The 23,989-nt window shown below is 42.5% G+C and overlaps 1 protein-coding gene across 3 annotated transcripts; it reads left to right on the top strand.

The window, feature by feature from the left end:
• Window positions 1–874: 874 nt before the first annotated feature.
• NRBF2 (nuclear receptor binding factor 2) lies at window positions 875–22,891 on the top strand. 3 transcript variants are annotated; one of them, XM_054436226.2, is made up of 4 exons: window positions 875–1,211; window positions 14,027–14,111; window positions 20,008–20,048; window positions 21,377–22,891. In XM_054436226.2, exons 1-4 carry the CDS (start codon window positions 1,182–1,184, stop codon window positions 22,082–22,084), a joined length of 864 nt encoding a protein of 287 aa, XP_054292201.1. In that variant the 5' UTR covers window positions 875–1,181; the 3' UTR covers window positions 22,085–22,891. The 3 variants fall into 3 exon arrangements, with proteins under 3 accessions (XP_054292201.1, XP_054292202.1, XP_063526000.1); XM_063669930.1 differs by lacking the exon at window positions 875–1,211 and adding an exon at window positions 18,011–18,230; XM_054436227.2 differs by lacking the exon at window positions 14,027–14,111 and having other exon boundaries at window positions 990–1,211.
• The last annotated feature ends 1,098 nt before the right edge of the window (window positions 22,892–23,989 follow it).

Raw genomic sequence — 23,989 nt, 5'->3', positions numbered from 1 at the left:
GAAGGGTCTTTGTTTAACTGGCATTTTAAGGTTTAATCTTAAAGATTACGCCCTTAGCCAGGTGAGGTAGCTCATGCCTGTAATCCCATCAGTTTGTGAGGTCCAGGAGGGCGGATCATTGAGCTCAGGAGTTCAAGATCAGCATAGGCAACATGGCAAAACCCCATCTCTACAAAAAATACAAAAATTAACCTGGCCTGAGCACTTGTAGTTCCTAGCTACTTAAGAGACTGAGGTGTGAAGATCGCCTGGGGCAGGGGGCCAGCAGAGGGAGGTTGCAGTTGAGTGGAGATTCCAACAGCAAGGCACTTTCTCAAAAAAAAATCACACCCCCCATGAGAGGCTTTCCTTTACCCCCCAACTCCACCTTGGTTACTCTATCACAGCTCCCTATGTGTTCCCTTTCCAGCATAAATCACAACTATTTGTCAGTGAATTCCATGACAGAACGAACCTAGCTTTGGTTTGGCACATAATTGTTAAATGAATCCAGTATTATTTTGGCTAGACCAAAATTGTTTCCCTATCAGTTTGTGAGCAACTTGAGGGCAGAGCCCTAAATCATTCAAGTGTGCTGACCTCTAGAGGGGTTAGTCCAGTGCATGGTCTAGAATTGCTCAAATCGGCCTTTTGAAAAAATGAATCATATACAAGGATAAAGGTGTGGACGGGACCACAAGTAACGGTGTAACGATTAGCAGATTTAAGGAAAAGTCAGTCTAAAAGGAAACGTGAGAAGCCAGTTGCAGAAAACAGCCATTTCAAGACTTCAACAACAAGGCTGTACCTCCTCACGTGACTTTAGAGTAGGCTTTAAGAACCTAAACTAACGCTTCTCGCGAGAGAAAAGATTGACCGCTCGCAAGCGTACATCAGCTGGTGCCCCGCCTTCCCTGGGCCCCACCCACTGCCTGTCCTCACTCCCACCTTGAACCAGCCTTTTGCGCGTGTGACGACATGGCGCCGTGCGTGGCCGCGGCGGTGGCGCAGGGGGCGGGCCCGCGGCGCGGCGCCGGAGGAGGAAGTGGCGAGGTTGTTGCTCCCTCAGCTCGTACCGCTGGCTCTTGGGGCGCAGAGAGGGACTGCAGTCTCCGCGGCTGCGTCGCGCTCCGTAGCAGTCCCCTCCATGTTCCCCGGCACTACTACTCCCCTTCCTAAGGCCGCCGCTTACCCCGGGGTCTATGGAAGTAATGGAAGGACCCCTCAACCTGGTGAGTGTCCCACAGAATATAGCGTTCGTCTTGGGTGCCGTTGCCTCAGGAGCCCGGCCCCGTCACCGGCGCGTCGGCTAACCCTTGAGGCTGGGAGGTTGGTTTGGCAGGAGTGGTCGCAGAGGCTGTGAGGAGGTGCTAGGCAGGCCCTGGCCCAACTGCGGCTCCAGGCTAGCCACTTCAGACTTTGCCCTCCAGGGGGATCCCCGGGAAGTCCTGGCGTCCCCTGTCGCGGGGCCCCGGGCGAGGGGATGCCCCCAGCTGGGGCTGCCACCTCCTCTCTGGCTGGGGGAAGGCCTCCTAGCGCCACGTAGCCACCTCCCTACAGCCTGGAGAGGCACTGAAGCCGGCCAAGGCAGAAATGGTGTGATACTGGTTTTAAGTTCTAGTAGCAGGGTCTAAGTCGTCCCGCTTTGGAGAGATGGAGGAATGAATAGCCTCCTCACCCCCCACTTCCCCCTCATTTCTCACATACATTCACATGCATAAACTGAGTCTACCGTCTTCCAAATATATTAGAGACAGCTGGGAAAAAGACAGCCGTTCCTGTATTTAGCTCAGATTCATCAATTTAGGCATCATGAAAGTGTAATAGGTGTTTGCTGTTCTCAGGAAAATGGCTGATAGCCTGTTTACTTGTGTTTTAAGGCGTTTCAGGTGTTGCAATTAAAAAAACAACAGAACCCCACTAACAACGGGAAGCATGAGTTCTTTTCAGACTGGCCATTGCATCTTTTAGTTTCCCAGGGAGGTTACTCATTTTGGATGTAAAAGTCAGATTACTTAAGGTTGCACACAGGAAGAACTTTTGAGTCACAGGTTTGCAATTCATTTGCGATGGTGGGATTGAAAAAAAGCACTATAGGGGATTCGTTTCTCACATTAGAACTCTGAGCGCTGGAAGAGCAATAGAGTCTGGTGGTTTAAGACTCTAGGTTTTGAAGCTATGCTGCTTGGATTTGAATTCTAACCTCGTCACTTGATAGCTGTGTTACCTTGGGCAAACTACTTGGCTTCACTCGGCTTCAGGTTTTTTGGGAGGATTAAAGGAGTAAATAGGTGTAAAGCACTTAGAACTGTACTAAGTACATAGTACAGTGTAAGAGTTAGCGATTATAACCAGACCATAAGCCCTTAATTTAAAATCTATTTGTAGAATAAAGGTTTGGACTTGAGCTTTAAAAGCCTGAGATTCTCGGACCAAATCACTGGTGCCAGGTTAACTGTTGTGAGGCGCCCCTCCCAGTTTTAAGTTGAGTCTTGCCCCAGGTGGTAGGTAAGAGTTATTTACACTTAAGACGAATTGGACTACATTTGCGAGTTTTTTAAAACCAGGGAACTGGCCAGGCGCCGCGGCTCACGCCTGTAATCCCAGCACTTTGGGAGGCCGAGGCGGGCGAATCACTTACAAAAAATACAAAAATAGCCTGGCGTGGTGGCGCCCGCCTGTGGTCCCGGCTACTCGGGAGGCTGAGGTGGCAGGATCGCTTGAGCCCAGGAGGTGGAGGTTGCAGTGGGCCGAGATTGTGCCACTGCACTCCAACCTGGGCGACAGAGCGAGACTCAGACTCAAATAACCAGGGAACTGTCTTGCACTTTTCTTGTTTTTAAGGCGACATATAGTTGGCAATGAAATATAGTGGATGGCTCAATACTGAAACTTCACAGGAGTATTACTAGAAATAATCAGCTGTTTACGAAGTGCTTCAGAGTTCAGGTGTCCTTGCCAAATGACCATTGGTTCAGTTCTAGTTAGCTTCACATTATTTGGCTGCAGCATAACCCCCGCCACCTGCTCCACAAATGTGTGGTGTTTTAAAAGGAGACTGGAACTGGGTGACAGTTGCAGATGGAACTGCAGAATCACTACCAGTTCAGGAAAAATTAGTTAAATGGTGGCAATACTATTTAAATTCTCCTCCATAAAACAGAGTGAGTTTCGACAAAGAGTCTTTTTAAGCAGGCTAGCGTAACTCCGTATTTCAGCCGTAAAATTTATGTGGCTGCAAGTATCAGAAATTTGGCATCTTGAATTCTTTTTTTTTTTGAGATGGAGTCTTTCTCTGTCACCAGACTAGAGTGCAGTGGCGCGATCTCAGCTCACTGCAACCTCCGACTCCCTGATTTAAGCGATTCTTCTGCCTCAGCCTTCTGAATAGCTGGGATTTCAGGCACGCGCTACCACGCCCAGCTAATTTTTGTATTTTTAGTAGAGACGGGGTTTCACCACGTTGGCCAGGATGGTCTCGATCTCCTGACCTCGTGATCCGCCCGCCTTGGCCTCCCAAAGTGCTGGGATTACAGACGTGAGCCAGCGTGCCCGGCCGATACCTTGAATTCTTAAACCATTTGAGTCTTGAAAGATCTAATTTCCAGCATAGTTGTTTATTGGAAGGTAACAATAGAACAGACGTTGACAGTTACTTGAATGAGTACCAATTACAGGCCTCTGGCGCTCAGAATTGTCACTCACAGTTTTATAAGATGGGGTTTTTGAAAATTCTGGCGTTCTTTTTTTTTTTTTTGAGACAGAGTCTCGCTGTGTCACCCAGGCTAGAGTGCAGTGGTACGATCTGGGCTCACTGCAGCCTCCACCTCCCGGGTTCATACAGTTCTCTGCCTCAGCCTCCTGAGTAGCTGGGATTACAGGCATGCACCACCCTGCCTGGCTATGAAAATTCTGACATTCTTTTATGTCAGTGAACACCTAACTTAGTATCTGGTTGACTCAAGATGAGAGATAGTTCTCAGTGCTATAATTTGAATGTCTTTGAAAATTCCACTAGTATTATACAAGCTTTTTCTTTTTCTATACTCAGAGAGTTACTAATGCAATAAGCTTTGTCTAATGACATCATAGTGTAGTCCAAATTCATTGTATAAGGACTCATCACAGTACATGGATTTGTAATCATGTGTCCTCAGAGCATCCTCGGAACTTAGTAAGATGTGTTTTCCAGTTTTACAGATAAATAAGCCTAAGCTGAGAGAATTAGGTAATTACTTAGGTCAGTGACTTAAATACATTATGAATCACGAGTTATTTTGATGTCAAGACCTCTTTCTAGCAGTGCTGCCATATTGTACTCATCATGTCCATTTCAATGTGGTTCTTATCTATATTGAACTGTAGATTCTGTGTTAGCATTTATTACCTCTGTTCCAGTATTGATTCTTTTATGTTAGGTTTGGCAGTAAGGGCCTTAGAAATTCCTCACAGTGAATTTTTAAGATCTGGAGGAGACTAGTTTGAAATATTCATTTTAATATGTACCACAGAGGTAATGGATTCTAATTCTCTGGTTATTGAAGTTTGTCAAAAGAAAAATTGTACTTCCACTGAAGAAAAAAATAGCTAGTCTTTGCACTCTGAATAAGTTTGTTTCGTTAGGGTTTTTTGGTCAATTTTTCTTTAAGAGACAGGGTCTTACTCTGTTGCCCACACTCAAGGGATCCTCCTGCCTGAGCCCTCCACAGTAGCTGGGATTACAGGTTTGCACCACCATGCCCAGCTAATTTTTTCAAAAACTTTTTGTGGAGATGGGGTCTTGCTGTGTTGCCCAAGCTGGTCTTGAACTCCTGGCCTCAAGCAATCTTCCTGTCTCAGCCTCCCAAAGTGTTGGGATTACAGGCATGTGCCACTGTGCCCAGCCTGTCAATTTTAAATATGGAAAAATTATAACATAAAATTAGTGTATATTTAGATATTTTTTTCCATACACATTTTGTCAGTGTGACTACTGGTAACAAATGTCAAAGCTCATGTGAGATAATTTCTAGTTCTTTGGTTTGTTTGCTGCTGATTTGGAAAGTGATGTCAGATCTTAATTTATATGTGACTATTGCTCATGTTTTGCTTACCTCTGCTGCAAAGGGCAGGGTCCATGTGACTGCCTGGCCACAATCGTTTTCTGTGTGTTTAGCCCTTAAGAGTGCTGAGAATGTTTGTTGAGTAACAGCTTCCCTCCAGAGTGGTCAGTTCTCACATCACATGAGGTAATTAATGAAGCCTCTTACTTTCCAGCTTCTGTAAGAAAAGTAGTCAGATTATCATGGTCCAAGGAATGGCCTTATACATACCTGGAGTCCTTATAACTATCCCATTTTAATTATATTGGCTTTAAAATCTTCAAGGTAAAAAGAGGCGATTTGAACCCCTTCTTTGTTGCCCTGAAAAATTCCAAGGAAAATTTCTTTGTCATAAGCTGAGCTAGGCATAATGAAAGCACTCTGGAAAAAGGAGGTAGAGAGTACTAAGAGATATCCAGCAATTATTGCTAAGTGGTAGGATTGGCATCGGGCACGTTATGTATATTTTTTATCTTTTCCTCTTAATAGCTAAATATGAGATATTCCCCCTATTTTAAAGATGAAGACTTTGAAATGCAGGGTAAGTGGTGATAGTAGGATATGAAGGCAAGATTGGGCTGCGCACAGTGGCTCACGCCTGTAATCCCAGCACTTTGGGAGGCTGAGGTGGGTAGGTCACCGAGATCAGCCTGGCCAACAAGGTGAAACCCTGTCTGTACTAAAAACAAAAATTAGCCAGGTGTGGTGGCGGGTGCCTGTAATCCCAGCTACTTGGGAGGCTGAGGCAGGAGAATCGCTTGAATCCAGGAGGTGGAGGTTGCAGTGAGCCAAGATCATGCCCTTGCACTCCAGCCTGGGTGACAGAGTAAAACTCCTTATCAAAAAACAAAACAAAACAGAAATTAGCCAGGGGTGGTGGCACATGCCTATAATCCCAGCTACTTGGGAAGCTGAGACAGGAGAATCGCTTGAACCCGGGAGGTGAAGATTGTGGTGAGCCAAGCTCACGCCACTGCACTGCAGCCTGAGCGACTGAGCGAGACCTTGTCTCAAAAAAAAGAAAGAAAAAAAAATTGGGGAGGCTGAGGCGGGCGGATCACGAGGTCAAGAGATCGAGACCATTCTAGCTAACATGGTGAAACTCAGTCTCTACTAAAAATACAAAAAATTAGCCGGGTGCGGTGGCGGGTGCCTGTAGTCCCAGGTACTCGGGAGGCTGAGGCAGGAGAATGGCCTGAACCCGGGAGGCGGAGCTTGCAGTGAGCCGAGATCACACCACTGCACTCCAGCCTGGGTGACAGAGCGAGACTCTGTCTCAAAAAAAAAAAAAAAAGTCTTTCCTGGAATTCTCCAACACTTGAGCACTTATCTTCAGTATAATTGCATTGTATTACTTAGACACTCAGTTCAGTGCTTATTGATTTGAGAAAACTGTTTGCTACTTGTTTGTAGGAGACGCACATTGATTGGGAAAGGGGGAGTGAGTGAGGTTTCTCTTTCAACTGAAGACCCTACCATAAGGTCAGGTGTATATTAGATTTTCCTCTGCTGCCCTTTCAGTACTGTGTTCATATGGTATTCCTTTTCTTTTTTTCTTTTTCTTTTGAGACAGAGTATCACTCTGTTGCCCAGGCTGGAGTGCAATGGCGCAATCTCAGCTCACCACAACCTCTGCCTCCCGGGTTCAAGCGATTCTCCTGCCTCAGCCTTCCACGTAGCTGGAACCACAGGCACGTGCCATCATGCCTGGCTAATTTTTGTATTTTTAGTGTAGATGGGGTTTCTCCATGTTGGCCAGGCTGGTCTCGAACTCTTGCCCTCATGATCCGCCCACCTTTGCCTCCCAAACCAAAGTGCCTGGATTACAGGCGTGAGCCACCACGCCTGGCCTGGTGTTCCTTTTTTTTTTCATCTTTACTTAACAGCTTTCCCCAAGAACACAGAAACAAATAAATAGAAAGTTACAGAAAGTAATACTGTTTTCTTTTGGGAAAGAGGGTAGTAATGAACATGTATTTTTGAAGCAGTTAGCATGTGGAAGTAAAAGGTACTTGTCAGTGATGGCAGTCACTTAGTAACCTAGTTATTGTAGTTAGGATTTTTGTTGGTTGTAGTTGATGAAAACCCACTTAAAATTAGCTTAAGCCAAAAGAGATAATTTATTGGACTCCAAAGAAAGGTGCAGGAAGGGCAGGGGTATAATGTAGCTTGGTTTATGAACGTATAGAGCCTGTCAGTCATACTTAATCAGACTCTCCCTCTCTTTTTTGCCTTTTCAGGATTGTCTGCTTCACTCCTCCTTTCTGCAGACCTATATTTCCACCTGGCTAGCCTCTGAATGTCACATTAATTAGACTTTCTTCATATTCTCTGCTCCTAAGTTTGAAAATCTGGAGTAGGGATTCTTTAGGTATCCAGACGACAAGGTAATACAAGAATGTGGACCCGGTATGGTAGCTCACACCTGTAATACTAGCACTTTGAGAGGCCGAGGCAGGTGGATTGCTTGCTTGAGCCCAGGAGTTCAAGACCAGCCTGGGCAACATAGTGAAAACCGGTCTCTACCAAAAGAAAAAAAAAATTAGCTGAGCATGGTGGCACATGTCTGTGGTTCCAGCTACTTGAGAGGCTGAGATAGGAGGATCACTTGAGCCCAGGAGGTTGAGGCTGCAGTGAGCCGTTATCATGCCACTACATTCCAGCCTCTGGGTGACAGAATGAGACCCCATCTCAAAAAAACAGCCAGGAAATCATAAGGAAGAGAAAATATATTTATAGTTCTATACTATAGTTACCAATACCATAAGTTTATGTCAGCTGTTTACAAAATGAATCATCTGTCAGAAATGATGGGCAACCACAGCTGTAGACCTCAATCTAACGTAACCCATCAAGCAATTAAAAAAAAAAAGAATGTGGGAAGTCCCACAGAATCATATGGATTGCCTAGGAAGTACACAGAGGTGGGACGTTTTATTGTGAATTTCTTAACTTACTTTGAATTACCAGAGAAACATATTTATGGACTTACTACCCTTTTCTTTTTGCGACAATATCTTCCTCTGTCCCACAGACTAGAGTGCAGTGCCGTAATCACGGCTCACTGTAGCATCAACCTCCTAAGCTCCTGATCCTCCTACCAGTCCCTCCTGTAGCTGGGACTACAGGTGCGCACCACTACACCCAACTAATTTTTCTATTTTTTGTAGAGATGCGGTCTCACTATGTTGCCTATGCTGGTCTCAAGCAACCCTCCCACCTCGGCCTCACAGAGTGCTGGGATTATAGGCATGAACCACCGTGCCCAGCCTATTAACTTTTTTTTTTTTGAGATGGAGTCTCACTCTGTCGCCTAGGCTGGAGTGCAGTGGCACAATCTCGGCTCACCACAACCTCTGCCTCCCAGGTTCAAGCGATTCTCCTGCCTCAGCCTCCCAAGTAGCTGGGACTACAGGTGGGCGCCACCATGTCTGGCTAATTTTTGTATTTTTTGTAGAGATGAGGTTTCACTATGTTGGCCAGGCTGGTCTCAAACTCCTGACCTGGTGATCTGCCCGCCTCGGCCTCCCAAAGTGCTGGGATTACAGACCTGAGCCTCTGCTCCCAGCCTCAGCCTAGTGCTTTTAATGGCTGTGATTCTACCAAGAACAGTATTTAAAGAGAGACTAGTTTTAATATGTGTAAACTGTAAAAGTTGTTTTAAAAATGAGAAGCACCACCAAGATAGGTTTTCTGTAAAATCTTCAGTTTATAAAAAATGCGATTTAGCTGGGCGTGTTGGCTCATGCCTATAATTCCAGCACTTTGGGTGAGTGAGGGAGGAAGATTGCTTGAGCCCAGAAGTTTGAGACCAGCCTGGGCAAGATATCAAGACCCCACCTCTACAAAAAAGAAAAGTTAGAGGGATATGGTGCCGTGTGACTGTATTTCTAGCTACTCAGGAGGCTGAGGTGGCAGGATTGCTGGAGCCCAGGATGTTGAGGCTGCAGTGAGCTATGATTGCACCACTCCACTCCAGCCTGGGCAACAGAGCAAAACCCTGTCTCAAAAATAATTAAGATGAAAATTTTTTTAAAATGCAATTTAGTCTAGACCCAACTATATTGTCAACTTCTTGATGGCAGGTACTTCCATCACTTCTGTTGTCTTTTGTAGTACTTAACGAGGAATATATCGAGTATGTACCAGTACCAGGCACCATTCTAAGCACTGTGATGTTTCAACTAGTTTAATTTTCACAAACTCTTTTGTTTTTGGTGCCATCAAATTTTCATAAGCAGACAATAACTCTCATTTTAGAGATGAGAAAACTGAGGCAGATAATTGGGAAAGCCGGCCCATGTGTCTCATATGTGGTCAAACTGAGATTTGAACGTTGGCAGCCGAGCTCTATAGAGTCTGTGTTTGCTGTGTGTCTGATAAGAACATAGTAGGAAATGTACTTAAAATACGAAATTTGATTGCTCTGGTGCCAAATAACCTAGAGGAGATAGTGTGTTTTTGTTGAGCTCAGCAATAATCTGAAACTATAATGAGATTTAACTCCTAAATTGGCAGACTGATTAGAGATTGGACTCTACATGGGGATGTTTTAAGGAGCTGGGAGAGCCATGAGGACCTGCTCTCACTGTTTGAGAACTTTTTATTTTTTTGGTGTTCAATTAAGAATTTATTCTGTCATCACAGAGTTTGAAGTTTAATTATGGAGCTACATAAATATCCATAGTATAAGAAAGTGATTGAAATCATCAGCGACACACACAGATAGAAAAAAGGTGTTAGAATGAAGTAACCTGAAATAGCATCTCACATCTCATCCCTGCTTCTTAGAGTGTATCCATAAGCCAGCAACTTTGGCTTTACCTGGGTGGAATCTCAAGCTGTACTCCAAACCTCCTGAATCAGAATCTTTTTTTTTTTTTTTTTTTTTTTTTTTTTTTTTTTTGAGATGGAGTTTCACTCTTGTTGCCCAGGCTGGAGTGCAATGGCACGATCTCGGCTCACTGCAACCTCTGCCTCCCTGATTCAAGCAATTCTCCTGCCTCGTCCTCTCAAAGTGCTGGGATTACAGGTGTGAGCCACCACGCCCGGCCTTTAAGAATCTGTATTTTAACCAGGTGATTTGTATTTTCATTAAAACCTAGAGCCTTATTGCTTATTGATTTAATACCACTTGCTTTAATAGTATCAAAACATGTTCATTAGAGAAATTAGGTTAATCATAACTGCTTGTGCATACTAGCTTTCTTTATCATGTACATTCTCTTCCCAAAATACCTGTATAATTTGTGGGTACTAGAAAATGCTCATGTGTTCAGAATGTATTTTTTGCTCAGTCCAAGTCTCCAGGTTAAAATTCATCCATTATTTTAAGCCCCCAGTCATTTCTTTTCTTTCTTTCTTTTTTTTTTGAGGCTGTCTTTCTCTCTTGCCCAGGCTGGAGTGCAGTAGCATGATCTCAGCTCACAGCAACCTCCGCCTTCCAGGTTCAAGCAATTCTTGTGCCTCAGCCACCTGAGTAGCTGGGATTACAGGCGTGTGCCACCATGCCTGGCTAATTTTTGTACTTTTAGTTGAGATGGGGTTTCACCATATTGGCCAAGCTGGTCTTGAACTCCTGGCCTTGAGTGATCAGCCTGCCTCAGCCTCCCAGAGTGCTAGGATTACAGGCATGAGCCTTTGCGTCCAGTCTACCCAGTCATTTCTTGTGGCCTATTGTTGTTCCCAGGCATATGTTAAGACTTAGAGGAAAGTTTGATTACTATTTAAAGAATAAAGTATCTGAAATCCTCTAATTGAAAGGCACGAATCTTGTCTTTATGATTGTTGCTTCTTTCTTACAAAAATAGAAGTGGGGAAAAGGCAAACAGCAAGGCATTGCTGGAAGTGCTGTTTTCTACTTTTGTCTTCACCTGTGTTTTCTACTGAGTATGATTTGTAAACATGCCCAGAATATTTATAATCTCAGTTGCAAACGTGATTCTGTGAAGTATTTTTATGCAGCATCAAAGGGACATGTCTTTTAAAAGCATCCAAGACAAATCATTTTTCAGCTAACTGACAGAACAGATTTGTTTTTTTTTTGGGACCGAGTCTCACTGTGTTGCCCAGGCTGAAGTGTAATTGTGCGATCTCAGCTAACTGCAACCTTTGCCTCCCGGGTTGAAGCGATTCTCTTGCTTCAGCCTCCCGAGTAGCTGGGATTACAGGCACCCACCATCCCGCTGGGCTAATTTTTGTATTTTTATAGGGATGGGGTTTCACCATGTTAGCCAGACTGGTCTCAAACTCCTGACCTCAGGCGATCCACCCGCCTCGGCCTCCACAAGTGCTGGGATCACAGGCATGAGCCACCATGCCCGGCTTTTTTTTTTTTTTTTTGAGACAAGATCTCACTCTGTTGCCCAGGCTGGAGTGCAGTGGCGCGATCACAGGTCACTGCAGCCTCCATTTCCCAGGCTCAAGTGATTGTCCTACCTCAGCCTCCTGAGTAGCTGGGACTACTACTACAGGTGCGAGTGCCACACCCGGCTAATTTTTGTATTTTTTGTAGAGATGGGTTTTCACCGTATTGCCCCGGCTTGTCTCGAACTCTTGAGCTCAAGTGATCTGCCTGCTTTGGCCTCCTAAAGTGCTGGGATTATAGGCATGAGCCACAGCACCCAGCCACTTTTTACCTTTTTTAGGTGATGTAAAAAACATGTAAAGTTTATCCTAAGTGTACAGTTTAGTAGTGTTAAGCATATTCGCATGGTTGTGTAACAAATCTCCAGAATTTTTTCATCTTGCAAAACTGAAACTATGCGGTTTGAATACCTACTCTCCGTTTCCCCCCCCCATTCAATGATGAGTTGTTCCACCATTCAACTTTCCTGTTTTTATGAATTTGACTACTTTAGATACCCAATAAGTCAATTTGTATAGTATTTGTCCTTTTATGACTGGCTTATTTTATTTAGTCTAATGTCCTCACAGTTCATCCATGTTGTAGTATGTGTCAGAATTATCTTCTTTTTTTTGAGACACAGTCTCGCTCTGTCACCCAGGCTGGAGTGCAGCGGTGCGATCTCGGCTCACTGCGAGCTCTGCCTCCCGGGTTCGTGCTAGTCTCCTGCCTCAGCCTCCTGAGTAGCTGGGACAACAGGTGCCCGCCACCACGCCTGGCTAATTTTTTTTGTATTTTTAGTAGAGACGGGGTTTCACTGTGTTAGCCAGGATGGTCTCGATCTCCTGACCTCGTGATCTGCCTGCCTCGGCCTCCCAAAGTGCTAGGATTACAGGTGTGAGCCACCGCGCCCGGCCAGAATTACTTTCCTTTTAAAGACAGTACCTTTCCTTTGTGTTTGTATACTGCATTTATCCATCTATCTGTTGATGGACATCTGGATTGCTTTCACCTTTTGGCTGTTGTGAATAATGCTGTTATGAACATGGGTGTACAATGCTTTTTGCTTTTTTGTGAAACTGTGAAGCTTTGCTAAATCGTGTGTGAGTTTGTTACTGAGGAAAACCGTTACATGAGGTAGAAAACTTTAGCTGATTATCTCTGCCTTTCTCCTTGCTAGTTAAATGTATAATCTTATGTAAGGTACACGACCCCCCATCAGTCTTTTGGGCCTCCTTATGTAAGAGAGGAAAACACATTCACAAAGTCATAGTTAAAGCAGCTGAAATAATGTATATTAAAGCTTTTTTTTTTTTTTTGAGATGGAGTTTCGCCGTTTTCACCCAGGCTGGAGAGCAATGGCATGATCTTGCCTTGTTGCAACCTCTGCCTCCCGGGTTCAAGCAGTTCTGCCTCAGCCTCCTGAGTAGCTGGGATTACAGGCGCCCGCCATCACGCCCGGCTAATTTTTTGTTGTTGTTGTTATTGTTGTTGTTTGTTTTTTTTGAGATGGGGTCTTGCTGTGTCGCCCAGACTGGAGTGCAATGGAGCGATCTCGGCTCACTGCAAGCTCCCCCTGCCAGGTTCATGCCATTGTCCTGCCTCAGCCTCCCGAGTAGCTGGGACTACAGGTGCCCGCCACCATGTCTGTCTGGCTAATTTTTTTTTTTTTTCATATTTTTAGTTGAGACGGGGTTTCATCCTGTTAGCCAGGGTGGTCTCGCTCTCCTGACCTCATGATCTGCCCACCTCGGCCTCCCAAAGTCCTGGGATTACAGGCGTGAGCCACTGCGCCCAGCTAATTTTTGTATTTCTAGTAGAGATGGGGTTTCACCATGTTGGCCAGGCTGGTCTTGAACTCCTGACCTCAGATGATCCGCCTTCCTCAGCCTCCCAAAGTGCTGGGATTACAGCCGTGAGCCACTGCGCCTGGCCTTAAAGCTCTTTTGAAATTATTAAAGTGTAAGGAGGCCAGTGACTGCTTATTTAATCAGTTTTCCTTCAATTACATTATTTGCTGTTAGAACTTCTGATTTTTTTGACTTTGTTCTTTTGATGAGATATCTTTAAAACAATCTTTGTAATATTAGATGTTGGTATGATGAATTCAACTGTGCAATGTCCAAATTTTTAAAAAACAAATAGTAACTTTAATGTTTAAAGAATGAGATGATAGAAGCTTGGATTTTACATGATGAGTGATTTCCTGATTATAGTTTTTAGACTGTACAGATTAGTGAAAGTATCTACAAAATAGCTCTCGTTTTGAAAGGAGCTTGTTAAAAATCAAGAAAATAGACATTTTGAATAACAATCTATGATTGTAACTCTTGGTTAATCTCCAAAGAGTGGAAGAATGTGAGTCACTGAAGGAGTTAAGTGCCTGGTGTTAACCTTGAGAGGGCTTATGGTAGAAGTGAAAGAAGTTGCCAGTTCCTTTCAGATGCTGCAGTTCTAGGCTCTACCCATTACATTTCCCCAGCTACAGATAGAGCTGTAATAGTGATTTGATATGTGGCAACAAACAGTGTTATTTATCTTCTTAAAAGGTAGTTGCTTTTTAAAAGAAATCATGTTTTATTTTATGATCCAGAGGAACTTAGGGATGTTTGTCTTCTAGGCTCATCAACAGAGCAGACGAGCAGACCGTTTATTAGCTGCAGGCAAATACGAAGAGGCTATTTCTTGTCACAAAAAGGCTGCAGGTGAGTATTAAGTACTCAGTGTAAACCTGAAGAGCAGAAAGTCACAATAGTAATAATGTGTGTTGCTTTTCATATGCAAGACTGATACTGCTGACCCACCAGAATATCAGCTTTGATTATTTTTCAAGTAAGTGTGTTGGATTTCCCAGCTCCTGCTAATCCAGTCTTCTTTCTAAACCATGAAGATGGCATAAATGTGGTAAACAGTTCCTGGATACAGCTTTCTGAGCCCAAAGATCCCTAAAAACAGGAGCTGATTGTAACAAGTCTGCCATTTTATCTTAGTTATTATAAAAAAGGAGTTTGGGTTTCAAATAGTTGGCCATTTCAGGTTCTAAAAATAGTAATTCAGTTCAATTCCAACCAATTCATTTTCACTGAGTTTCTGTTTTCTAACATGCTGATAATGCAAAACTTACTATAAGACTTTTGTTACCTAAAATGTGGGAGATTTTTCCTGTGGTCTTTTTTTAGCTTCCCTTCTGAATATCTCATCTCTACATGCATGCCTATAGTAACATGCTGATGATAGCTTTCATTTCAGTATGAATTTTAGAATTGTTGGCTTCTTATCAAAGACCTAATTTTACCCTAGTCAGTCAAGCAACCTAGCATATGTTGAATTCAGAAATAGATCTTGGGGGCCTGTTTTGCTTAGACCAGTTTCTGTTGGCTGAGTAACCAAAAAACTTTGGGTCCTCGTTAGTGTAGTGGTAAGTATAAAAATAAAAATAAAAAAATTTAAAAATCTTTGGGGAAAGGATGTTTTACTCATGCCGCATCCAAAATGAGTGCAAGTCACCTTTCTTAGGGCAAACCCTGAAGTCTTCTGCTGGCAGGCATGTTCCTTTCCCTCTAGGCCAGTATGATGATCAGAGCCATATTCTTTCCTGACAGAGGCTGCCCCTCCCTTGTTATTTTACTTGTGAAATACAGACTACAAGGTAGGCAGTAGATTGGATAAGTCTTCTTACTACAGTGGTTTTTGCCTTGAAGTTGGTAATTTTCAGAGAAAATTAAAAATTTTTTTTTTTTTTTGGAGACAGAGTCTTGCTCTGTCGCCCAGGCTGGAGTGCAGTGGCACCGTCTCGGCTCACTGCAACTTCCCGCCTCCTGGTTTCAAGTGGTTCTCCTGCCTTAGCCTCCTGAGTAGCTGGGACTACAGGTGTGTGCCACCACACTCGGCTTGTATTTTTGTAGAGACGGGGTTTCTCCATGTTGGCCAGGCTGGTCTCAAACTCCTGACCCCGTGATTGACCCGCCTTGGCCTCCCAAAGTGCTGGGATTATAGGCGTTAGCCACTGCTCTCAGCCATTTTTTTTTTTTTTTTTAAGTTCTGGGGTACATGTGCAGAATGTGCATGTTTGTTACATAGGTATACACGTGCCATGGTGGTTTCCTGCACCCATCAACCTGTTGTCTACATTAGGTATTTCTCCTAATGCTATCCCTCCCCTAGCCTCCCACCCCCCCTTTTTTAAAAAAAAGAAATAGTTTTGCCACTGAAGTGTACTGGAGGTATCTGCTAGAGGGCCGAGCATACAGTAGATATCCTATAAATCTTTGGGTGTTTTTATGGTGAGAGGGCTTTGTACAGTATTAAACATGTCAACTAGTGCTCTTTAAATCTTTCCTAAACCATATTTTGTTATGAATCAGACTGTTAAATCTGTAGTCACTACAAAGACGATGTACCATGTTTAACTATTTAAGAAAACCGTGTTTTATATGGATGCCCCAGTGAAACAATACCTTATGTAACCCAAAATGGTCATGGTTACATATATATAACATATGTTAAGTGGAGTGAATCAGCATATGTTAGGCACTGAGCTATGGGATGTTATGAATATATAAAGAGAAGGAAGTTTTAGTTGTAACCTAATCCTTGTCTTTGAAGACTTAAAACTGATGTTGGGCTTCAGTTAACCACTCCCCACTCCAGAAAAATAAGGCAAACTGTTAGATCACATTAGCTTAAATTATAGAGATAGAACTTAATGTGATAGTAAATCCCACTGAGTTGATTGGGGTTCCAACTTGTGTTTTAGAATGGAGTTGAAAATTGATGTGGTTGAAATGAGCCCACTTTCTGAAATTGACTTGCATCTCTAGGGCTTATAACTGGTCTTGGAAGGTATGGATTAGGTGTATTCTGAAAGGAAGCAACTTATTATTTGGAAATCATTTTAGAGATGTGACAAGGAAAGATCAACATCTGAGAAAGACTAATAGGAAGGAAAGGCTGAAATGAGAGAATTTAAGGGCAAACAGAGGGGACCTGGGTGTCCAGCTGTCAAAGATCAGAGGAGATTCTGAGACTAAAAAACTTACCCTGAGATTACCTAGCTAAGGACTTTATAGCCTCTTTGTAGTGTTTGTATTGTAAATGTGCTGAATTAAGTTGCTTGATGTCTCTTTCCTTTTGAGGAAAGGTAGGATCTACTCTTGAGGTGGACAATGGCCAAATTAAATGAAACTGAGCATGTGAGCATTCATTTGCCAGATAAGCACATCCCTAAGTGAATTTCTCTTCTTTCATACACAACAAAAGAACAAAACCTGAAGTAAGTTAATAGCCATTGACAGTGCTTAGAACTCAATGAGCATTTCAGAAGATGAGCAGGCCCCAGAGTACACAGTATTTGGATGGATTTGATGAATATTTTGTTTGAAAACAAATCTTAACCTAAGCCTTTTGAAACTGGTAACATGAAAATGATTCTATCCTTATCATTCAGAGGCAGTATATTGCTGCACCTTGTATGCTTTGGGACCAGTTTAACAGATTCCTGATAGAAGAGCAATAGATGTTATTATTTTTTGTTTTTTGGTTTTTGTTTGAGACGGAGTCTTGCTCTGTCGCTCAGGGTGGAGTGCATGATCTCAGCTCACTGCAACCTCCGCCTCCCAGGCTCAAGTGATTCTTCTGCCTCAGCCTCCCAAGTAGCTGGGACTACAGGCATGCGCCATCACACTTGGCTAATTTTTGTATTTTTTGGTAGAGACAGGGTTTCACCATGTTGGCCAGGCTGGTCTCGAACTAACTCCTAATCCCAAGTGATCCGCCCACCTCGGCCTCCCAAAGTGCTGGGATTACAGGCGTGAGCCACTGTGCCCGGCCCGATGTTATTATTTTAAGATATTCTTCAGATTTCCTTAGTTCCTTTATTGTATCATTTGCTTAATATCTACTTTAAATTTTAGCCTTGTGTCATAATTAAAGGAAGTAGTTTAACCAGGATTGTTAGCAGTTTTTGAGATACTCTTTTTCTAAATTTCTGTGTTGCTATACTTTTGTTTCTATTGTGAGTCTGTGGAAGAAATCCATGAACATGGACTCAGATTTAAAATAATTTTTTTTTCTTTAAAAATAACTTTAAAATGCCCCACTTATAAGGTTTAAATGTGGGGAATACTTTAAATGACAGTATGATTCTTGTTGAATTCTTTGTGCTTTGGGATATCCTTCTGTAACCTCCTTTGTCATATACAATTTCAAGGTTCTACAAAGGGAGGCATTTCAGTTGGCTAAAGCTTGGTTTTGTGAAAACTATTCCATTTGTTAAGAAAGTGGATTTAAAGCAAACTATAGTTCAAACAGGGAGACAAATATATGCAGGCAAGATGGAAGAGATGTCTAAGAAAATGTGTCTACAGTGTATCAGAGCAGTAGCAGAGCAGATAGAATGTCTCCACAGATTTTTTTTTTTTTTTTTTTGAAATGGATTCTCGCTCTATTACCCAGGCTGGAGTGCAGTGGCGTGATCTCGGCTCAGTGCAACCTCCACCTCATGAGTTCAAGCGATTCTCCTGCCTCAGCTTTCCTAGTAGCTGGGATTACAGGCGCCTGCCACCACGCCCAGCTAATTTTTGTATTTTTTTTTTTTTTTTGGTAGAGATGGGGTTTCACCATGCTGGCCAGTCTGGTCTCGAACTCCCGACCTCAGGCGATCCACCAGCCTCGGCCTCCCAAAGTGCTAGGATTACAGGTGTGAGCCACCACACCTGGCCGTCTCCACAGATTTAAGCATGAACAAAAGGAAAAGAAATAGTATGCAGCTGTACAGACTTACTACAGGAAAAAAAGACAAGGGTTGTGGGAAGGATGTAATTATGGTAAGCATAGCTGGAGCAAAGACTGTATAACCAACTGTTTTTTCTTTTCTTTTTTTTTTTAAATTCTTTTTAAATTGATACAGGGTCTCGCTATGTTGCCCAGTCTAGTCTTGAACTCCTGGGCTCAGGCAGTCCTCCTGTTTGGCCTCCCAAAGTGCTAGCTGCTGCGCCTGGCCCCAACTCTCCTTTTTCTTGGAGAAGGAGCATCTAATTCAGCAGTCCCCACCTTTTTGCTGCCAGGGACCGGTTTTGTGGAAGTCAATTTTCCATAGACCTGGGGTCGGGAAAATGGTTTTAGGATGATTCAAGCACATTACATTTATTGTGCACTTTATATTTTACAATGTAATAATAGAAATAAATAATTGTACAACTCAACATAATGTAGAATCAGTGGGAGCCCTGAGCTTGTTTTCCTGCAGCTAGACAGTCTCATCTAGGGGTGATGGGAGACAGCAACAGATCATCAGGCATTAGATTATCATAAGAAGAGCGCAACCTAGATCCCTTGCTTGTGCAGTTCGCAGTAGGGTTTGTGCTATGAGAAGCTAATGCTGCTGCTGATCTGTTGGGAGGTGGAACTCAGGCGGTAATGCAAGCAATGGGGAGTGGCTGTAAATACAGATGAAACTTCACTGGCTTGCCTGCTGCTCACTTCCTGCTGTCTGTGTGGCCCAGTTCCTAACAAGACATAGACCAGTACCAGCCTGGGGGTTTGGGACCCCTGATATAATTGTATCTTAAGGACTGCGGTAGAACCTAGCAGGCAAGAACTCTTAAGTTATGACATCAAATCATTAAATTATTTGGATTAAGACTGGACAGAAAGCAATGCCTCGTAGTATCTGCAAAAAGGCAAAAGAGGAACTTAATGTAGGTATGAGAGATGCGAAAAATGTTTATAACAAGCAAGATAAAAATGGAGATTCATTATGGACAATTCATTGATAACACAGAACTTATTTATACCTAACCTTGTTCCTGAAAGGTTATAAAATGTCTTACAGATGAATGTACAATAAAATATCGAATGTAATTAAAGATACATAGATAAGGACATCCATAGAGAAAATGAGAAAGGACTAGTAGTATAGTTCACAAAATGTACCATTAGTTCTTGCATATTTTTTTAAGAACTTAAGTTTTCTGGCAGTCATTCTAAAGAGGAAAGATAATAATTTTTACATTGGCTATTAAAATTCAAACAAATAGTCACCAAGGATCTAAGATCAGAGAGAAGTTTATTGAAGGTCTTCATAAATGACATTTTACTGTCCTCAGTAACTTCCTCACAGTAAATATGTCAACAGGTTCTTAGGGCTTTTAACCGTAAGGCTGATGGCTTAGCTCAGAGACAATTCATTAAAAGTGATTCTATAGGAGTCCAAAATGATAGATTCCAGGTATTCAGATGGATAAAAAGTCATTGATAATCTCATGATATTTTTGTGAGTATGATGAGTAATAGGGTTTGGATAGGTTCTTGTTTGATTTTAATCTTTCCTAAACTTATTTTTCTGATTAGGCTATCTTCAGTTTCTGAATTATAAAATCTGCAGGAGTTTAAATAACAAAACCTTCAAGATAGGGTAGGGAATATTTTCATTTTATTGCCACTGACATCCTTTTGGGGGAAGTTAAGAATTCTTTTAAAAAATCCCCAATTGTATCAGAATTATCAGACCAGTTCTCTTTGTCATATGAGGATTATTAAAACTCTACCTGTTAATTACAAAATGAAGACACATATTAACATGCCTATTTTTTCTTTTAACAGCGTATCTTTCTGAAGCCATGAAGCTGACACAGTCAGAGCAGGTGAGACATGTTCCCAATATTTGCAACAAGGGTTAGAAGGGTTTTCATGTAGAGGCTTGAATTGTGTGTAAAGCAAAGCATTGTGTCCCTCTCAAAATGCTATAGTCAAAAATATATAAAATGGGCAAGGGAAGAGCACTTCACAACAGAAATTAAAACTAAATGAACTGCAGTTGATGCCCCAGACATGGAATGCAGAAACTTCTTTTTTTCTAGTGGTTACTCACAGATCTCAGATTGCCAGCCAGATGTACCTTTTAGAGAGCCCTCTTTGGACCATTCCTGATCATTAGCTCTTATTTGATCATTAGCTCACAGTCAGTAAACAGGCCTGGCCAAGAGGAAACCAGTTGGACCACCCTTTGCTTGTCAAAGATAATTTAAATCTGACCAGTCTCCCACTTGTCTTTGCTTGAATTCTTAAGCAGTTCAGGTACTTTTAAATTTGTTTCACCAATTGCTTGAAATTGTCTTCTGTGTTTGCGGAGGCCCTGCCAAGTGTTTCAAGATACATTTATTTATAAGACTGGGCATGGTGGCCCGTGCCTGTAATCCCAGCACTTTGGGAGGCCAAGGCAGGGGGATCACTTGAGCCCAGGAGTTCGAAACCAGCCTTGGGCAACATAGCGAGACCCCATCTCTACAAAAATTTAAAAAATTAGCTGGGCATGGTGGCACATGCCTGCAGTTCTAACTACTTGGGAGGCTGAGGTGGGAGGATCACTGAACACCTGAGTTCAAGGCTGCAGTGAGCTATGACTGCGCCATTGCACTTCAGCCTCAGCAACAGGGACCCTATCTCTAAAATAAATATATATAAAATATCTTTTTAAAAACTTTTTGTTATAAAAGTGTCAGTTAAAGAGATCATTTCTGTGAGGTATATCAGTGGCAGGCAAAGCCACTAGTTTCTCAAACTGAACCAAGGGAACTTTAAAGTTGTGTTCTATCCCTTTCACTGCCTTTGAAAGTATAGAATCTGCTCATGATACAGGCATGCATTGAGCTATCCAAACACACTGTTGATAGGAAGACTTTCATTTTAGCTGTCGGTAGAATTAATATGTCTACAGAGGAAAGATTTCTAATTTTAAGTTGAGTACAAATGACGTTACACATGGAGTCAGGCACATTGAGGAAAACATCCAATTTAGTGTATTGATTGGGAATAGGACTTCTAACTTTCTGAATGGTATTTTTGCAAACATAGTAAATTGTAAGTGTTGGGTTATTCAGAAAGGAGGATTTTGAATAGTGTATGTTGGACATTACTAAGACACTTAAAATATTAAAATTCTTCTAATTTTATCTTTCCTTCTATGTAATAGGCTCATCTTTCACTGGAATTGCAAAGGGATAGCCATATGAAACAGCTCCTCCTCATCCAAGAGAGATGGAAAAGGGCCCAGCGTGAAGAAAGATTGAAAGCCCAGCAGAACACAGACAAGGATGTAGCTGCCCATCTTCAGACATCTCACAAACCCTCTGCAGAGGATGCAGAGGGCCAGAGTCCCCTTTCTCAGAAGTACAGCCCTTCCACAGAGAAATGCCTGCCTGAGATTCAGGGGATCTTTGACAGGGATCCAGACACACTACTTTATTTACTTCAGCAAAAGAGTGAGCCAGCAGAGCCGTGTATTGGAAGCAAAGCCCCAAAAGATGATAAAACAATTATAGAGGAGCAGGCAACCAAAATTGCAGATTTGAAGAGGCATGTGGAATTCCTTGTGGCTGAGAATGAAAGATTAAGGAAAGAAAATAAACAACTAAAGGCTGAAAAGGCCAGACTTCTAAAAGGTCCAATAGAAAAGGAGCTGGATGTAGATGCTGATTTTGTAGAAACATCAGAGTTATGGAGCTTGCCACCACATTCAGAAACTGCTACAGCCTCCTCAACCTGGCAGAAGTTCGCAGCAAATACCGGGAAAGCCAAGGACATTCCAATCCCCAATCTTCCTCCCTTGGATTTTCCATCTCCAGAACTTCCTCTTATGGAGCTCTCTGAGGATATTCTGAAAGGATTTATGAATAATTAAAATGGAAGGCCACAGAAAAGGGGAAAAGAGGAAATAATACAGTAATCGTTAATCCAGCAAAAAAAAAAATGAAAAGGGAAAACCACATAGAAGGGTAATCCCGGAAATGCTTCATCTGGTGGACTGTGGGAGCAGAGGCATTGCCAGGACTTGGGAAACAGTCACTGTGAAATGCGCTGCGTATCTCATTCACTCACTTGAGCTAATGATTCCGACTCGGCAGACGCTAAACTCATGGAGGTTCGGTTTCTCCTGATACAAACCAAATGGCTACCTGGAATAATTTCTTTCAAGCAACAGTTATTTTTCTTATCTTCAGGGTTAAAATGTATAAAAGTTATGTGTAATTAATCTATAATGCCATAAAGATAATGCAAAACCTAAATAATATGGTGGCCGGAGGGGCTGCCTTATATTTGAAACATGCTTTCTATCATGCATTGACTGTATGCGTTTTGTTAATGCACATTTTGTTTGTTTAAGGTGTGTTAAGATACACACCCTTCTAGATGAAACTATATGTGCCACACTTTGCACTACTCATAATGATAACCTCAAGACTATCAGAAGAAATATTTAAATTTCCATTTTATGAAGAAAGGAACCAAATTATTATGCTTTTTTAAAAAAATTACCAGTTTACATAATTAATCAGGGTGCATTTTAAGTTCTAACTTTGTTTATTGTATAATGCATCATTTGAAAATACCAAGGAGGAAATACCCTTGTTTTTAATGATGCAAGAGTGGAAGTAATGCTAGTTGGCAGTATTTGATTGTAAGAAATCAATAAAGTAATTGTGTTTTATACCTTTGTTGAATGTGGTTGATAGTTAAAAAGCAAGGCACTGAGTGGCTTCTCTCTGCGTTGTAAACTTTGAACAGATGCGGTTAGATGATTACTTTTGTGTGTCAAGGATTTTTTTTTTCTTTCAGTGTTATTGTCCATTTCCCTTACAACTAGGGTGACAGAGAGGACAGAAGTTCCTGAGGTTTAAATGTGTTGTTTCCAACCTTTTTCCTGACCACCACATGGAAAATGCTCAGGGCTGCCCTAGGCTGGAGGCAGCTGTCCCTTGGGCACCTGCCACTCTGTCAGAGCATAGTGTGGGGAAGTGCTGCTTTGGATTCTCTCTACCAAGCTGGATGATGTTCCATGAGAAGGAAGGGGAAGAGGAGAATATAATCAAAACATTTGGGTGCAAGCTACTGGGCGAGTTTAAAGCTTGGATTTGCTGTGTGGAATTACAGAAGTGAGAAAAATATATTGCCTTCTCTGAGGACAATTGGGTTGAGGAAGTTGGGTTAGGCTCACAAATCCAGTGATGAAACTAGTAGAAATAGGGCCAGGCATGGTGGCTTATACCCGTAATTCCAACATTTTGGGAGGCTGAGGTGGGAGGGTTGCTTGAGCCCAAGAGTTTGCGACCAGCCTGGGCAACATAGTGAGACCCTGTCTCTACCCAGAAAAACTTTAGCTGGGTGCGGTGATGGCGCGCCTGTAGTTGCGGTTACTCCAGAGGCAGAGGTGGGAAGATGACTCGAGCCTGGGAGGTTGAGGCTGCAGTGAGCTCTCATCACACCACTGCATTCCAACCTGGACACCAGAGTGAGATTCTGTCTCAAAAAAAAAACAGAAGTGACCATGGAGAAATCGTATTTTTTCCTGTCTCATCTTGCTGCAGATGAAACCAAAAATAAACTAGCCTGCTAAATTGTCTTGAGTTCTATACTTTCTTAAAAGTTACATTAATTTGTTGGGCACAGTGGCTCACGCTTGTAATCCCAGCACTTTGGGAGACTGAAGCAGGCGGATCACCTGAAGTCTGAAGTTTGAGACCAGCCTGACCAATGTGGCAAAACCCTGTCTCTTACAATACAAAGATTAGCCGCGTGTGGTGGCATG

The sequence above is a fragment of the Pongo pygmaeus genome, chromosome 8 (assembly GCF_028885625.2).
Source record: "Pongo pygmaeus isolate AG05252 chromosome 8, NHGRI_mPonPyg2-v2.0_pri, whole genome shotgun sequence".
Taxonomy (NCBI): domain Eukaryota; kingdom Metazoa; phylum Chordata; class Mammalia; order Primates; family Hominidae; genus Pongo; species Pongo pygmaeus.
This window is presented reverse-complemented; position numbering and strand designations above follow the sequence as displayed.